General features: G+C 41.0%; 1 protein-coding gene across 2 annotated transcripts in view; it reads left to right on the forward strand.

Annotated features, from left to right (window-relative positions):
* Positions 1–19234, forward strand: part of LOC133615283 (retinoic acid receptor alpha-A-like) — a 78867-nt gene extending 59633 nt beyond the window's left edge. For both annotated transcript variants that reach the window (XM_061973776.2, XM_061973777.1), the window contains 5 exons: positions 2236–2412; positions 2492–2696; positions 8381–8448; positions 17402–17492; positions 18934–19234. In XM_061973776.2, coding sequence (XP_061829760.1) covers positions 2236–2412; positions 2492–2696; positions 8381–8448; positions 17402–17492; positions 18934–19175 — 783 coding nt within the window. In that variant the 3' untranslated portion in view covers positions 19176–19234. The remainder of the gene's footprint in view (positions 1–2235; positions 2413–2491; positions 2697–8380; positions 8449–17401; positions 17493–18933) is intronic.
* Positions 19235–19437: the final 203 nt, after the last annotated feature.

Consider the following 19437-nt stretch of genomic DNA (forward strand, 5'->3'; position numbering starts at 1 on the left):
TTCTCTTGATCATCTTCGGTGTGAGCCAAGACATCCAGGGGGTTTAGCTCGCTCGTCTGCGGGAACAAACTGCCGCCATTGCTTGCCGTGCTACCGAGGACCTTTGCCCCTGAATTGCTCACACACTCCGGCAGATTCAATGGGGGTCTGGCGGCAGATTTCTTTGACTTTATCGTTGGAAATGCATCTGCTTTGAGTGTCGCAGGATATCCACACATTCTTGCCATCTCTGTCGTGGCATAGCTTTCGTCGGTAAAGTGTGCGGAACAAACGTCCAATTTCGTGCCACTTTTGCATCTTTGGGCCACTGGTGCAACTTGAATACGTCCCTGTTCGTGTTGTCACACCCTCCGACAACACACCGACGAGGCATGATGTCTCCAAGGTACGGAAAAAACGGAAAATAACAGAGCTGATTTGACTCGGTGTTTGAGAAAATGGCGGATTGCTTCCTGATGTGACGTCTCATCGCTCCGAGAAAGCCGCTTAATTCGCCAAAATTCACCCATTTAGAGTTCGGAAATCGGTTAAAAAAATATATGGTCTTTTTTCTGCAACATCAAGGTATATATTGACGCTTACATAGGTCTGGTGATAATGTTCCCCTTTAAGGGGAACTAAATGTGATCTCTGAAAGGGGTACAAATGATTTCCAAAGCAGTGCTTTTGGTGTAAAGTTAAGTTAGGTTAAATGAAAGTATTATTATTATTATTATTATTATTATTATTATTATTTAGGTCTATTCAGGTGTACTGGAGAGGAGGCTACGCCGGATAGTCGAACCTCGGATTCAGGAGGAACAGTGTGGTTTTCGTCCTGGTCGTGGAACTGTGGACCAGCTATATACTCTCGGCAGGGTCCTTGTGGGTGCATGGGAGTTTGCCCAACCAGTCTACATGTGCTTTGTGGACTTGGAGAAGGCATTCGACCGTGTCCCTCGGGAAGTCCTGTGGGGAGTGCTCAGAGAGTACGGGGTATCAGACTGTCTGATTTTGGCGGTCCGCTCCCTGTATGATCAGTGTCAGAGCTTGGTCCGCATTGCCGGCAGTAAGTCGGACACGTTTCCAGTGAGGGTTGGACTCCGCCAAGGCTGCCCTTTGTCACCGATTCTGTTCATAACCTTTATGGACAGAATTTCTAGGCGCAGTCAAGACATTGAGGGGATCCGGTTTGGTGGCTGCAGGATTAGGTCTCTGCTTTTTGCAGATGATGTGGTCCTGATGGCTTCATCTGGCCAGGATCTTCAGCTCTCGCTGGATCGGTTCGCAGCCGAGTGTGAAGCGACTGGGATGAGAATCAGCACCTCCAAGTCCGAGTCCATAGTTCTCGCCCGGAAAAGGGTGGAGTGCCATCTCCGGGTTGGGGAGGAGACCCTGCCCCAAGTGGAGGAGTTCAAGTACCTCGGAGTCTTGTTCACGAGTGAGGGAAGGGTGGATCGTGAGATTGACAGGCGGATCGGTGCGGCATCTTCAGTAATGCGGACGCTGTATCGATCCGTTGTGGTGAAGAAGGAGCTGAGCCGGAAGGCAAAGCTCTCAATTTACCGGTCGATCTACGTTCCCATCCTCACCTATGGTCATGAGCTTTGGGTTATGACCGAAAGGACAAGATCACGGGTACAAGCGGCCGAAATGAGTTTCCTCCGCCGGGTGGCGGGGCTCTCCCTTAGAGATAGGGTGAGAAGCTCTGTCATCCGCGGGGAGCTCAAAGTAAAGCCGCTGCTCCTCCACATCGAGAGGAGCCAGATGAGGTGGTTCGGGCATCTGGTTAGGATGCCACCCGATCGCCTCCCTCGGGAGGTGTTTAGGGCACGTCCGACCGGTAGGAGGCCACGGGGAAGACCCAGGACACGTTGGGAAGACTATGTCTCCCGGCTGGCCTGGGAACGCCTCGGGATCCCCCGGGAAGAGCTGGACAAAGTGGCTGGGGAGAGGGAAGTCTGGCCTTCCCTGCTTAGGCTGCTGCCCCCGTGACCCGACCTCGGATAAGCGTAAGAAGATGGATGGATGGATGGATTATTTATTTTACGTTATATATCAAAAATAATATTGAGCAAAATTTAATTGAAATATTGTCGATGTGGCCCTCCAGCAGTGCTCGGGTTGCTCATGCGGCCCCCAGTAAAAATGAATTGCCCACCCCTGACTTAAGGGGTTTCCACTGGCGCAGGACTGGTCATTGTTGAAGTGACGGAACTGTATTGAGATAACTTGTCCCATTCTTTTTCCTGACAGAGCAACAGCGCCGAGCACCGTGTCCCTCTTGACGTCAATCTTTGGGACAAGTTTAGTGAACTGTCCACCAAATGCATCATCAAGACAGTGGAGTTTGCCAAGCACCTGCCCGGCTTCACTACGTTAACCATTGCTGATCAGATCACTCTGCTCAAAGCTGCCTGCCTCGACATCCTGGTCTGCTACACTCCCTCGACACATCAATGGAAACCAAAAGAAATTGAAATCATTTCAATGACTCGTTTCTTTTTCTTAGATATTGAGGATTTGCACACGCTACACCCCGGACCAGGACACCATGACCTTCTCGGATGGTTTGACTCTGAACCGCACTCAGATGCACAACGCCGGCTTCGGCCCGCTGACGGACCTGGTGTTCTCCTTCGCCAGCCAGCTGCTCCCACTAGAGATGGACGACGCAGAAACAGGACTACTGAGCGCCATCTGCCTGCTATGTGGAGGTACGTGTGTTGGACACTAAAATTCCGAATTGAGTTAAGAATGTCTCCCAAATTCCAATTCAGTTTAATGAATGAGGTTGAAATTAGGAAGTAGAATTGCAATTCAGTTCAATTCAATTCGGGGTTTGGTGGTAGCAGGGGTGTATATTGTAGCGTCCCGGAAGAGTTAGCGCTGCAAGGGATTCTGGGTATTTGTTCTGTTGTGTTTATGTTGTGTTACGGTGCGGATGTTCTCCCGAAATGTGTTTGTCATTCTTGTTTGGTGTGGGTTCACAGTGTGGCGCATATTTGTAACAGTGTTAAAGTTGTTTATACGGCCACCCTCAGTGTGACCTGTCTGCCTGTTGATCAAGTATGCATTGCATTCACTCATGTGTGTGTAGAAAACGCATATATTATGTGACTTGGCCGGCACGCTGTTTGTATGGAGGAAAAGCGGACGCTAAAGGCAGTGCCTTTAAGGCACGCCCCCAATATTGTTGCCCGGGTGGAAATCGGGAGAAGGGTTGCCCCGGGAGATTTTCGGGAGGGGCACTGAAATTCGGGAGTCTCCCGGGAAAATCGGGAGGGTTGGCAAGTATGGTCAGCTATTTCAAAGAAAAATTTCTACAATGAACTTCATGTACAAATGATAAGTTTAACATCTTCTATTCCCTATGTGTCAAGGCCTACGGGCCAGATCCGGCCCGCGAATGAATGATCTATGGCCCCCTGGGATTAAATTTGATTAGTATTAGAACGGGCCCGCAGGCCACAGCCGCCTGCTGCTCTTTGGCACGCACCAATACTCCATCAGTGTTGGCGCTAGGAATTTTCAAAATGGGGTCCCAGGGACCCCATCAAGACATAAAAATGGGGTCCTACTTTTTTGTAAGCGTTTTGAAAACAAATGATAAATATTACAGATGTCCGATATCGGCCGATAAATGTTTTAAAATGTAATATCGGAAATTATCGATATCGGTTTCAAAAAGTAAAATTTATGACTTTTTAAAAACGCCGCTGTGTACACGGACGTAGGGAGAAGTACAGAGCGCCAAAAAACCGTAAAGGCACTGCCTTTGAGTGCCGGCCCAGTCACATAATACAGTGTTTTTCAACCTTTTTTGAGCCAAGGCACATTTTTTGCGTTTAAAAAATCCGGAGGCACACCACAAGCAGAAATCATTAAAAAACAAAACTCAGTAGATAGTAAAAAGTCGTTGTCGCAATTGTTGGATGTGACTTTAAACCATAACCAAGAGTTTTTTGCTGTTTTCCTGTGTGTAATGTTTTAGTTCTTGTCTTGCGCTCTTATTTTGGTGGCTTTTTTTTTTCTTTTTTTGGTATTTTCCTGTTGCAGTTTCATGTCCCACATCTACTGTGTTTTAGCAATGAAGAATATTTCAGTTGTTTTTATCCTTCTTTGTGGGGACATTGTTGATTGTCATGCCATGTTCGGATGTACATTGTCTTTCCTCCACAGTAAGTCTTTGCTATCGTCCAGCATTCTGTTTTTGTTTACTTTGTAGCCAGTTCAGTTTTAGTTTCGTTCTGCATAGCCTTCCCTAAGCTTCAATGCCTTTTCTGAGGGGCACTCACCTTTTTGTTTATTTTTGGTTTAAGCATTAGACACCTTTTTTACCTTTACAATGCCTCCCGCTGTTTCCGACATCTACAAAGCAATTAGCCACCTACTGATATGGAAGAGTATTACACGGTTACTCTCCCGAGCTCTAGACAGCACCGACACTCAATAACAACACATAATTTGCAGACTATAATTACTGGTTTGCAAAAAATATTTTTAATCCAAATAGGTGAAATTAGATAACCTCCCACGGCACACCAGACTATATCACACGGCACTAGTGCCGCGGCACAGTGGTTGAAAAACACTGACATAATACATGCGGCTTTTACACCCACACAAGTGAATGCCATGCATACTTGGTCAACAGCCATAAAGGTCACACTGAGGGTGGCCGTATAAACAACTTTAACACTGTTACAAATATGCACCACACTGTGAACCCACACCAAACAAGAATGACAAACACATTTCGGGAGAACATCCGCACCGTAACACAACATAAACACAACAGAACAAATACCCAGAACCCCTTGCAGCACTAACTCTTCCGGGACCAACCCCCCCCCCCCATCCCCCCCCCCAAACCCGCCCACCTCAATCCCTTTTTTCCATAACTGGAGTTTAAGTTGTTCTTTTATTTTGTTTAACCTTGTTTTTGATTGATTGATTGAAACTTGTATTAGTAGATTGCACAGTGAAGTACATATTCCGTACAATTGACCACTAAATGGTAACACCTGAATAAGTTTTTCAACTTGTTTAAGTCGAGGTCCACATTAATCAATTCATGGTAAAGTTACATTGTTTAATACATCCAGCGGGGCAACACAACAAAATTAGGCATAATAATGTGTTAATTACACAACTGTATATATCGGTATCGGTTGATATCGGTATCGGTAATTAAGAGTTGGACAATATCGGAATATCAGATATCGGCAAAAAAGCCATTATCGGACATCTCTAATAAATATATGCATTATCCTGTTATAGCTCACATTCTAAATTGTGTTTTGGAAAAAGGTTGTCATAAAAGTTACTTAATTCATTAAAAATGATAATACAAAAGAAAACAAATGTGTATGCAAATATAAATGTATTCAGTTATAAACATTAATTCACGTTCTTCTTTCCTTCATGGATCTAAACTGTACCGCTGCCGGTATTTTTTTCTATATTTTTATTGTAATATTTTCAGAATTTGTTTGTTCTATTTTTGGCCAAAGTAAGACAAGGTAAACAATCTGAAGTTGTCTTTATTTTGTAGTTTTAAATGCCATGATTTTCCTCCATGCGGCCCCTCTGCTAAAATGAGTTTGACACCCCTGTTCTATTCAGACATGTTTTAGGGAGTGTTTTACCTCATGTACACACATTTTAATTACATCAAATGTTTTTCATCGACTATCAAGAATAAAATCATACTTTATCAAACAAAACATTTACCGGTAATTGGATGTATTTAACTTTCAAGTAATGGAAATGGTGGAAACACACTTAATTTCTCAGAATGTTCTACAAACCCCGTTTCCATATGAGTTGGGAAATTGTGTTAGATGTAAATATAAACGGAATACAATGATTTGCAAATCATTTTCAACCCATATTCAGTTGCATATGCGACAAAGATATGTGTGTGAATGGGTGAAAGTGGAAATAGTGTCAAAGCGCTTTGAGTACCTTGAAGGTAGAAAAGCGCTATACAAGTATAACCCATTTATCATTTATCATTTATTTATGTTTGATGTTCAAACTGATAAACATTTTTTTTTGTTGCATATAATCATTAACTTTAAAATTTGATGCCAGCAACACGTGACAAAGAAGTTGGGAAAGGTGGCAATAAATACTGATAAAGTTGAGGAATGCTCATCAAACACTTATTTGGAACATCCCACAGGTGAACAGGCAAATTGGGAACAGGTGGGTGCCATGATTGGGTATAAAATATTCCATGAAATGCTCAGTCATTCACAAACAAGGATGGGGCGAGGGTCACCACTTTGTCCACAAATGTGTGAGCAAATTGTTGAACAGTTTAAGAAAAACCTTTCTCAACCAGCTATTGCAAGGAATTTAGGGGTTTCACCATCTACGGTCCGTAATATCATCAAAGGGTTCAGAGAATTCTGGAGAAATCACTGCACGTAAGCAGCTAAGCCCGTGACCTTCGATCCCTCAGGCTGTACGGCATCAACAAGCGACATCGGTGTGTAAAGGATATCACCACATGGGCTCAGAAACACTTCAGAAACCCACTGTCAGTAACTACAGTTGGTCGCTACATCTGTAAGTGCAAGTTAAAACTCTCCTATGCAAGGCGAAAACCGTTTATCAACAACACCCAGAAACGCCGTCGGCTTCGCTGGGCCTGAACTCATCTAAGATGGACTCATACAAAGTGGAAAACTGTTCTGTGGTCTGACGAGTCCACATTTCAAATTGTTTTTGGAAACTGTGGACGTCGTGTCTTCCGGACCAAAGAGGAAAAGAACCATCCGGATTGTTATAGGCGCAAAGTGTAAAAGCCAGCATCTGTGATGGTATGGGGGTGTATTAGTGCCCAAGACATGGGTAACTTACACATCTGTGAAGGCGCCATTAATGCTGAAAGGTACATACAGGTTTTGGAGCAACATATGTTGCCATCCAAGCCACGTTACCATGGACGCCCCTGCTTATTTCAGCAAGACAATGCCAAGCCACGTGTTACATCAACGTGGCTTCATAGTAAAAGAGTGCGGGTACTAGACTGGCCTGCCTGTAGTCCAGACCTGTCTCCCATTGAAAATGTGTGGCGCATTATGAAGCCTAAAATAGCACAACGGAGACCCCCGGACTGTTGAACAACTTAAGCTGTACATCAAGCAAGAATGGGAAAGAATTCCACCTGAGAAGCTTAAAAAATGTGTCTCCTCAGTTCCCAAATGTTTACTGAGTGTTGTTAAAAGGAAAGGCCATGTAACACAGTGGTGAACATGCCCTTTCCCAACTACTTTGGCACGTGTTGCAGCCATGAAATTCTAAGTTAATTATTATTTGCAAAAAACAAATAAAGTTTGAGTTTGAACATCAAATATGTTGTCTTTGTAGCATATTCAACTGAATATGGGTTGAAAATGAATTGCAAATCATTGTATTCCGTTTATATTTACATCTAACACAATTTCCCAACTCATATGGAAACGAGGTTTGTACTTACCCCAAGTATTCAAAATTGAGGGAAATTGTTGTTTTCATTTTAGTGTTTGTAAAGTATTGGTAGTATTTAAACCAAACATCTTTGTTGAAAGTCAAAAGTTATTTTTGTTTCTTGGCTATAAGGAAACTGTGAATTGAATACCACCACTAGTAATTCAAATGACCTCAGAATAAGTGTTTAATTGGTTATGTAGCACACAGCTTGTACCTCGAAAAACCCGTTTTGAGAAACAGTGTCGCACATTGCAATCAATTAAAATTAATTTAATCTGTGCTTGGCCCCCAAAAACCCTACCATTTTAACATGTAACATGCCTCTCAAAAAGAAAAACTAACTTTTGGATAAATATTGTATCAAAAGCAATACAATATACAGTTTTTTTGAAGAAATTTAATCATTTACAGCATTTATCTTACAGAGTTTACTTACACGGTATCTCCTTTGTGCTGCTTCATAGTCAAACACACTATCAGCAGCTTGTCCTCCGTTTAGATATTATTTTAACGACCTTAGCTGGCGTTATCGACTCCTTCTACTTCAGTATGGTGCACACTAGCAGTGATGCGCTCTAATTACTTTGCCAACCAGCGGTTGGAATGCACACGACCCAAATTTTTGCTCACAACCCAAATCATAACAATTAGCCAAGAGACAGTTTGTATCCCAAAAAACTTGAAAACTGCGACATTTTATATCCCAAGGTACCACTTGTACTATTAGTAAGAGTGGTCAACGTTAGTTGAAATCCTTTAACACACGATTAACCTGCATGTCCTGTAGTTTGGAGAAACAGGGAGCTAGATATAGTGGAATTAATCGCAAGTTAACTTTCAATAATCAATCCTGATTATTAAAATGTGATGATTGAGAGTTCTAGTATTAATTGATCTTGCTTGCACGTGTCCACAGATCGTCAGGATTTAGAGGACTCGGACAAAGTGGACGTTCTTCAAGAGCCCCTGTTGGAAGCTTTGAAGGTTTGACATCTACATTTTTTTAAATAATGATTTTTGGTGCAAGGAAGACCTGTTGTATATTTTTGGTGTGTTATTGTCTGATTTACATGCTTCTCGGGGTAAAAGATCTGTTTAGACATTTAAAATACATACATACGGTAGTAATACATCAAGGCTCCTTCAAGTTTTACTTGCTTTTTAAAAAATATTTCTACGAAAAAGGTAAAGGGGAACATTATCACAATTTCAGAATTGTTAAAACCATTAAAAATCAGTTCCCAGTGGCTTATTATATTTTTCGAAGTTTTTTTCAAAATTTTACCCATCACGCAATATCCCTAAAAAAAAGCTTCAAAGTGCCTGATTTTAACCATCGTTATAAACACCCGTGCATTTTCCTGTGACGTCACATAGTGAAGCCAACACAAACAAACATGGCGGAAAGAACAGCAAGCTATAGCGACATTAGCTCGGATTCAGACTCGGATTTCAGCGGCTTAAGCGATTCAACAGATTACGAATGTATTGAAACGGATGGTTGTAGTGTGGAGGCAGGTAGCGAAAACGAAATTGAAGAAGAAACTGAAGCTATTGAGCCATATCGGTTTGAACCGTATGCAGTCGAAACCGACGAAAACGACACGACAGCCAGCGACACGGGAGAAAGCGAGGACGAATTCGGCGATCACCTTCTAACCAACGATTGGTATGTGTTTGTTTGGCATTAAAGGAAACTAACAACTATGAACTAGGTTTACAGCATATGAAATACATTTGGCAACAACATGCACTTTGAGAGTGCAGACAGCCCAATTTTCATCAATTAATATATTCTGTAGACATACCCTCATGTCAGCAGGCCAGGGAAGCTAGGGTCGATATTCTTCTCTTGACGGTGTGAGCCAAGACATCCAGGGGGTTTAGCTCGCTCGTCTGCGGGAACCAACTGCCGCCATTGCTTGCCGTGCTACCGAGGACCTTTGTCCCTGAATTGCTCACACACTCCGGCAGATTCAATGGGGGTCTGGCGGCAGATTTCTTTGACTTTATCGTTGGAAATGCATCTGCTTTGAGTGTCGCAGGATATCCATACATTCTTGCCATCTCTGTCGTAGCATAGCTTTCGTCGGTAAAGTGTGCGGAACAAACGTCCAATTTCTTGCCACTTTCGCATCTTTGGGCTACTAGTGCAATTTGAATCTGTCCCTGTTCGTGTTGTTACACCCTCCGACAACACACCGACGAGGCATGATGTCTCCAAGGTACGGAAAAAACGGAAAATAACAGCTGATTTGACTCGGTGTTTGAGAAAATGGCGGATTGCTTCCCGATGTGACGTCACGTTGTGACGCCATCGCTCCGAGAGCGAATAATAGAAAGGCGTTTAATTCGCCAAAATTTACCCATTTAGAGTTCGGAAATCGGTTAAAAAATATATGGTCTTTTTTTCTGCAACATCAAGGTATATATTGACGCTTACATAGGTCTGGTGATAATGTTCCCCTTTAATATTTACTGCACTTGCAAAAGCTGCTCCGTCTCATAAACATTACTTAAAAAACAGTAATTATTTTACTTACAATGATATTGTAAAAAAAAAAGTGTAGATTTTTTTTTTCCATATGACGTTCAAGGTGTTATTTCTCCTTGCTTTATGCATTATTTGAAATACAGTATGTAATATTGTTTATTGTTTATTGAATGGATCCCCATTAGCTGACGCCAAGGCGACTGCTAGTCTTCCTGGGGTCCATATAGGAGCATACAAAATAAAAATACAAAGAATACATGCATTACCAAACATTATACAAAGGAAAAATATAAGGCTGAATCGACGTCATCGGTTGCGTAAATACGTCGACGCCGGTTTTGTGCATCGACGCGTCGCATATTTACGTCACACTACCGTCATGGCGGAGCGCAAAGCAGACGATGCCCAGGTGCGCGATCCGATCCAATCTCCTCTCGCTGAAGAAAAGGGGAGCAGCAGAGAGAGAGGGAAGAGAGACTGGAAGGAGCCAGAGTGAAGCTGACGTGGAGCGAGAGAGGAGGAGAGGCAGAGACAGAGGACGGCGAGCGAGCGAGGAAGAGGAGCTGAAAAGCGAGGAAAGAAAGAGAAAAGAGTTGGAAGAGAAAAGACTTTGTGTAAAATTAAAAGATTGTAAACCTGGCAAAGCCGTCTGGCGTTCAGTCTGTCGGTCCTGAAAGAACCCCACGGCACAAGACGAACGTTAATTAGTTGTGCAAATACCTTTACAACATTAACAGTTACATATACTATGTACAAACCAACAATTAACTTTCACTTTAATCATACTATCATTGTTGTGTTATTAAGCAAAATAAGCAATACTTGTACTTTTGTTGAAATGTTTACACTGTTGTTACAGAATATTTCGTTTTGCACTTTTTTGTATTGGATGTTTATCTTTATTTTTGCACATTTTAGCAAATAAGCAATACTTTTACTTTTGTTGAAATGTTTACACTGTTGTTACAGAATATTTCCGTTTTGCACTTTTTTGTATTGGATGTTTATCTTTATTTTTGCACATTTTAAAGCAAAATAAGCAATACTTTTACTTTTGAAATGCTTATACTATTGCAGAATATTAAGATTTGCACTGGATGTTTATTTTTATATTTGCACATTAAAAAGCAAATAAGCTACTTTTAATTTTGTTAAATGTTAAAAGTTTTAAATGTTTACATTGTTACAGAATATTTTGTCATGTTGTTGTCAATGTTGACTGAGTGGCCATACTTTTTTTTGTTTTGTAATTAAAAGCCATGCCTTTTGAAAAAACTGGCCTACATTTATTTTTTCATCTTCATTTTAAATTAAAAAAATAATCGGTAAAAGGAAAAATAATCTATAGATTAATCGAAAAAAATAATCTATAGATTAACCGATTAATCGAAAAAATAATCTATAGATTAATCGATAGAAAAATAATCGTTAGCTGCAGCCTTAGAAAAATACAACATAAGATAAAAAAGCTAGTTAACCCCAGTATTAAAAATTCACGTAATGTGGGCAGGTGCAATAGGTGCATCTTCAAAGCTGTCTTGAATGACAATTTACTTTGTGAGAGATAAATGTGAGATGGCAACCCATTCCAGAATGATATACATCTATACATGACTGTATGTTTGAGGAGATTGGTCCTGGGAGCAGGAAGTGCCAAATAGCCATTGCTGGCATTCCTAGTGTCGTGAATATGTGTGTTGGTTTGAAAAACTGTTTGTAAAAGTAATCTGGAGATTGATCTAACATGATAGTTCTATAGAACATAAGGAGACTACAAAGCATCTTTTGTTCAACAGACAACCAGGACAGGCGTGAATGCATAAATGAAATATTAGTGCGCAAAGAACATTTAAGTACCAGTCTAGCCGCTCTGTTCTGAACAAGTTGCAGTTTGTTCAGGTCAGACTTAGTCGTAGCGGACCATATTATAGGACAGTAATGAAGATGACAGAAAACCAAGGACTGTATGACTTGACCCATTGTTGAGGATGTCAAGAAGGTGGAGCACTTCCTGACCATGGCTAAACCTCTTCCCATTTTCATTAAAATACCATCAATATGATGGGACCATGACAGTTGACTGTCTAATAGCACTGTAATATTGACCTACAGTACATTTTATCTTCGGCTTACTCTTGTAATCCAGTCATAAGCGATTGTAGGATGCATTTTAAAGTCTTTAAATGAAAATATTAAAACATAGAATACATACAAAAAGTAATAATACAATTTGACTATGAGGATGGGGTGGAGTTGTACATACATTCATTATGTGTTTTTTCAGTATGGAACATTCAAGCGTATTAGATCCACATGGAATACATTCAGTGAGAGACAGGAAGTGTACCTATTGACACAGTCATGCTTCTGTTTGGTAAACAGGGACCGTATTTATCAAGCGTCTTAGAATTACTCCTAAGAAGTCTGCTAAGAGTTGACTTATGAGTAAAGAAATTCTTCGCTGAAAGCTGCACTTAAAAGTTAGTTATCAAGCGTCTTACTCACACTTACAGCGAAGTGTAGGACTGAATCTTAAGTGTCACACTCAGAGCTGAATTACGACATTACTATGTGCCGTAAACGGAATTTTAGGTGACGTCATTTCTGTGTCCATAGAAAGCAGTGTTGGGGTGGGGGCGGGGTGTGGTGGTAGCAGGGGTGTATAATGTGGCCCGGAAGAGTCAGGGCTGCATGGGATTCTGGGTATTTGTTCTGTTGTGTTTATGTTGTGTTAAGGTGCAGATGTTCTCCCGAAATGTGCTTGTCATTCTTGTGTGGCGCATTATTAGTAAGAGTGTTAAAGTTGTTTTATATGGCCACCGTCAGTGTAACCTGTGCAGAGCTGAATTACGACATTACTATGTGCCGTAAACGGAATTTTAGGTGACGTAATTTCTGTGTTCATAGAAATGACCAATCACGGAAGGGAATCCCTTGTCTAAGAATAAGGAAATATCTTAGAAATATTTAAGTGGACAATGGGAGTGTATATTTTGACAATAAACTACAAAATAATACAAAACAAACAAACAATACTGGCAATGAATCAAAAATAAATGTTTCCTTTTCTTTCCAATTCATTTTCCCAGTGGCGAGATATCGAAGCATTGTGATGACCTTTAGTTCTGCTGTGAAAACTCTGCTGCGTGATGTTGCTGATGAGATGACGGCCCTTATTAATAAATCTGTGACAAAAATAATACCTGCTCTGTCTAAACCAGGGGTCGGCAACCTGCGGCTCCGGAGCCGCATGCGGCTCTTTGATCACTCTGATGCGGCTCAGCTGCATACTTGCCGACCCCCCCGATTTTCCCGGGAGACTTTCGAATTTCAGTGCCTCTCGCAGAAATCTCCCGGGATTAATATTCTCCGATTTTCACCCTAACAATAATAATAAGGGTGTGCCATGATGGTACAGCATTTAGCGCCCTCTACAATCTGTACAAACAGCGTGCCAGCCCAGCCTCTTGTTGTATGCATCTTCTGCTTGCACACGTAAGTGACAGCAAGGCATACTTGGTCAACAGCCACACAGGTTACACTGACGGTGGCCTTATAAAACAACTTTAACACTCTTACTAATAATGCGCCACACTTTGAACCAAAACCAAACAAGAATGACAAACACATTTCGGGAGAACATCTGCACCTCAACACAACATAAACACAACAGAACAAATACCCAGAATCCCATGCAGCCCTGACTCTTCCGGGACACATTATACACCCCTGCTACCACCCAACCTCCTCATGCTCTCTCAGGGAGAGCATGTCCCAAATTCCAATCTGCTGTTTTGAGGCATGTTAAAAAAAATAATGCACTTTGTGACTTCAATAATAAATATGGCAGTGCCATGTTGGCACTTTTTTCCATAACTTGAGTTGATTTATTTTGGAAAACCTTGTTACATTGTTTAATGCATCCAGCGGGGCATCACAACAAAATTAGGCATAATAATGTGTTAATTCCACGACTGTATATATCAGTATCGGTTGATATCGGAATCGATAATTAAGAGTTGGACAATATCGGATATCGGCAAAAAAGCCATCTATGCCGTTTATTTGGTTAGTACTTATTTTTATAATCTGCTTGACCTAAGCCTGAGGTTTATGTGTTAAATGTATAATAATATTTGTGACTAACACATGCTTTTTCATTTCATTTGACAAGATTGTAAACTGTAAGTAGGTTGAATATAATTATTGAATTCAATTGAAATCAAGAGTAAGAGTACTAATTTAGTGATAATATTTGAGTGGTTAAGAACCCCTGTATTAGATGGTTGCATATACCGGATGTATTAATAAGGTTCAAGATTATTTATTATCTTTGTAAACACTTTTAAGTTGAAATTGCTTCTTAAACGGATCATAATACTACATTGCCTCCTTAAACGAATTGTTTGCAGACATAGAATAAGGGTTAAAAATGGAGCGGTGAAGCAAAATTTGTGGCAACATTACACTGAAGCATATCCAATACATGTTATCTAAACCAGTGTTTTTCAACCACTGTGCCGCGGGATACAGTCTGGTGTGCTGTGGGAGGTTATCTAATTTCACCTATTTGGGTTAAAAATATTTTTTGCAAACCAGTAATTATACTCCGCAAATTATGTGTTGTTGTTGAGTTTCAGTGCTGTATAGAGCTCGGCAGAGTAACCGTGTAATACTCTTCCATATCAGTAGGTGGCTAATTGCTTTGTAGATGTCGGAAACAGCGGGAGGCAGTGTTTAGGTAAAAAAGGTGTCTAATGCTTAAACCAAAAATAAACAAAAGATGAGTGCACCTCAGAAAAGGCATTAAAGCTTAGGGAAGGCTATGCAGAACGAAACTAAAACTGAACCGGCTACAAAGTAAACAAAAACAGAATGCTGGATGATAGCAAAGACTTACTGTGGAGCAAAGACAATGTACATCCAAACATGGCATGGGGCGGCATGGCGTAGTGGGTAGAGCAACCGTGCCAGAAACCTGAGGGTTGCAGGTTCGCTCCCCGCCTCTTACCATCCAAAAATCGCTGCCGTTGTGTCCTTGGGCGGGACACTTCACCCTTTGCCCCCGGTGCCACTCACACCGGTGAATTGAATGATGAATGATAGGTGGTGGTCGGAGGGGCCGTTGGCGCAAATTGCAGCCACGCTTCCGTCAGTCGACCCCAGGGCAGCTGTGGCTATGAAAGTAGCTTACCACCACCAGGTGTGAATGATGGGTTCTACATGTAAAGCGACTTTGGGTACTTAGAAAAGCGCTATATAAATCCCAGTTATTATTATTATTATTATAATCAACAATGTCCCCACAAAGAAGGATAAAAACAACTGAAATATTCTTCATTGCTAAAACACAGTAGATGTGGGACATGAAACTGCTACAGGAAAATACCAAAAAAAGAAAAAAAGCTACCAAAATAGGAGCGCAAGACAAGAACTAAAACATTACACACAGGAAAACAGCAAAAAACTCTTGGTTATGGTTTAAAAGTCACATCCAACAATTGCGACAACGACTTTTTACTATCTACTAAGTTTCGTTTTTTAATGATTTCTGCTTGTGGTGTGCCTCCGGATTATTTAAACGCAAAAAATGTGCCTTGGCTCAAAAAAGGTTGAAAAACACAGATCTAGACCACAAAGAAGTGTGTTAAATGTAGATTAGAATCATCATGCACTAGAGATGCGCGGATAGGCAATTATTTCATCCGCAACCGCATCACAAAAGTCGTCATCCACCCGCCATTCACCCGAACCAACATTTTATCAAAACCACACCCGCCCGCCACCCGCCCGTTATATATCTAATATAGACGATGCAAGGCATTAGTGAGGTTAGAAAGCTTTTGCCTGTTAAATAAAGGAGACTGATCCAATGCAGCAGAGACATTCAATGCCTGCCACGCATTAATGTCTCTTGGCCACGCATTAGTGGCTAAGAGATATTAATGCGTGATAATATTATTTATCATTATTATAATATTATTGTCATTTCCATTAAGAAAGTGTTGACTATTGTTGCCAATGCCCTCAGATCAGGAGTGCGTTCCTCACACTTTGTGTGTGCAGTTGCAGCAAGCAGAACGATGCTTTTAAGAAGTTAAAAAAATGTTTTAGAAAGACTCGGCCTATATTTTCGTTAGGTAAAAAATAATTTCTGAATTTATTTCAATGAATATTAACTTGTTAACGTTATAATGCTCAAATAGGGACGAGGGCGGGGTGCACAGTGAAGCAGTGAACAATTTCGCGACAAAGATGAACCTTTATTGATTGATCTGCAGCCATGACAAAATATCAGACAATCTCCATTGTCAACGACAGGCAGGAAAATAAAGATAAACACATAGCCTATGTTGTAGGCATAGGCATAGGCTCATACGTTTTTAAGTTGAAATAGAAAAAAAAAAAAAAAAAAAAAAAAAATGTGCCTCATAAGCCTTAGGCTGTCAATCACGCGCACAAACTTAAATTATACAATAACATATGTATGTCATCCCTATTTAAACAAAAATAAATTAAATAAATAATAATAATAAATTACCTGCAACTTATTGGCCAAGGCAAATAGCTGAAGGAGGGAAATCAAACCCATCAGACTGCACTTTATCATCAAACTTGAATTATAATGAAAATAGACGGTCGCGACGAACAAAGCAGGCTAAATAGCCTTACATTGTTGCCAATCGGAGATGCGCTTCACTTGAAAGCGAGGCCAAATAATTATTCACACATAGTAGTATATCTCGAATAGAAAAAAAACACAATAAACAACGCAATTGCCTTAATTCCTTTGCATTGTAGTGCGCCCAAACAACACGTAACCATCAAAATTATTTAGCTGACCGAACTCAATATAGGTTAGACATGGGCTTATTTGGTATAGCCTATAGGTAACGTAGACTAATTTGTTTAACATATCCAACCGTATGTCTACTTACTTTTTTTTTTGTTAGCACTATGCAGGAATAAAATGGCATCTACAGTGCCAGGATTCAGGCGAGCGCTCACTTGCACCACTTGTTGCTGGGACGCGGTGCCATCTTTTTCTTTTCTTCTTCTTCTTCTGTTGTGTTGTGCTGCAGTGCCTGATGAATATTTGACTGTTTCAAAGAGTGCTGCTCGTTTTTCGTATGTAGGTAACAACATTTAACTATGTATATATATTTCCGAATTGGTTCAACCGCCACCCGCCCGCATCTATTTAAAATCTATTTTTTTCGTCATCTCACCCGCCCGACCCGCGGTTTATCCGCGGACTCCGCGGTTGTGTCTGCAAACCGCGCATCTCTATCATGCACCCTTTTAAAGAACCCCTCTATTCCTTGAATATGTTCAACCGTATGTTGGACGGACATCATTTCATCACTAAATGTCGATGCCTTCTGGACGTAAAGACTGGAATGAAAAGTATGTTTTTTTTCGTCTGCTTGTTTGCTTATCCAGATCTATGTTCGGAGGAGACGGCCTGACAAGCCCTGTATGTTTCCGAAGATCCTGATGAAGATTACTGACCTCAGGAGCATCAGTGTGAAGGGTGAGTGCTGTGCACACATTAGTCACATTTCTATAACAACTTTTGCACGCATTTAATAGAGTTTTGCTAATCAATTAGGGAAAACAATGTTTCACGCTGCATAGCGATAATAATGAAGTTAGCAATACTGCAACACATGTTCGGAGTATAAATCGCTCCGGAGTATAAGTCGCACCGGCCGAAAATGCATAATAAAGAAGGAAAAAAACATATATAAGTCGCATTTTTGGGGGAAATTTATTTGATAAAAGCCAACACCAAGAATAGACATTTGAAAGGCAATTTAAAATAAATAAAGAATAGTGAACAACAGGCTGAATAAGTGTACGTTATATGAGGCATAAATAACCAACTGGTATGTTAACGTAACATATTATGGTAAGAGTCATTCAAATAACTATAACATATAGAACATGCTATACGTTTACCAAACAATCTGTCACTCCTAATCGCTAAATCCCATGAAATCTTATACGTCTAGTCTCTTACGTGAATGAGATAAATAATATTATTTGATATTTTACGCTAATGTGTTAATAATTTCACACATAAGTTGCTCCTGAGTATAAGTCGCACCCCCGGCCAAACTATGAAAAAAAACTGCGACTTATAGTCAGAAAAATACGGTACCCATTTTTAATAGAAATTAACCTTTTGGGTGTCACATTTTATGTTTGCAAAAGCAGGGCACTTTATTATTGGGATGTCTTAGAGCAGAAGTTCTTAAGCTTTTTGACCTCGGGGCCCAATTTTTCCCCTACAGAGGGGCCTGGGCCCCACTCAAATATTAACACTAAATCAGTAATCTTACTTTTAATCATAATCAATAATTATATCTAAACTACCGTATTTTTCGGAGTATAAGTCGCACCAGAGTATAAGTCGCACCTGCCGAAAATGCATAATAAAGACGGAAAAAAACAGACGACTTAATAGCTGGCCACCATGCTGTCCCAAAATGTCCTCTACAATCCGTGACGTCACGCGCTGACGTCATCATACCGAGACGTTTTCAGCAGGATATTTTGCGCGAAATTTAAAATTGCACTTTAGTAAGCTAACCCGGCCGTATTGGCATGTGTTGCAATGTTAAGATTTCATCATTGATATATAAACTATCAGACTGCGTGGTCGGTAGTAGTGGGTTTCAGTAGGCCTTTAAGATACCGCATATTTAAATATCATGTAAAAAAAATCAAATTGTTGTAATCACATCAGATCAGTTTGCGGAGTTTATTGCATTTTGTTCATTTGAATGCAGAAGACCTGCTGTGTTTAGTTAAATATTCCCTCGTTTATCCTTAATTTGACTGTAATAGTTGCTCGGGTTGTTAAGCCCCGGAGGAATGCTCTGCTCTGTGAAAGATTAGAATGTTGATACGCTGGATGTGTGAAGTTAGGCACATACTGTGACCGCTCTTTCCACACTCGTGTCTCTTAGGCGCAGAGCGAGTGATCACGCTGAAAATGGAGATACCGGGTTCCATGCCGCCACTCATCCAGGAGATGCTGGAGAACTCCGAGGGACTGGAAGGCCAAGGCGCCGCGGGAGGAAAAGGAAGAGACCGAGTCACCCGAGAACAGGAAGAGACCGAGCCCCCAAATTCCCCTAACCTGTCCTCGATCTCAGTCCTCTCTCCCAGCCGCAGTCCGCCATCGAGCTCTGGCTCTTACTCCACCTGAAAGTCCACTCCTAAAGTACCTCCACCTTGCACAGCACAGCACTGCACCAACCACACAGCAGACGGCCTGCATTTCGTCAATGGAGGTGTGTGGACAGCATTACTTGGACTGTGTTGAGTTATGGACTTGGCCTTGAATTATGTTCTGGAATTTGGACATTGTTGACGCTTATTTGGTGCATATCACTTTTAAAGTGGAACTGCACTTTTTGGGGGGGAATTTTGCCTATCATTCACAATCCCTACGTAAGACAAGAACACAT

This window comes from Nerophis lumbriciformis, linkage group LG22 (assembly GCF_033978685.3).
Source record: "Nerophis lumbriciformis linkage group LG22, RoL_Nlum_v2.1, whole genome shotgun sequence".
NCBI classification, from domain to species: Eukaryota; Metazoa; Chordata; class Actinopteri; order Syngnathiformes; family Syngnathidae; genus Nerophis; species Nerophis lumbriciformis.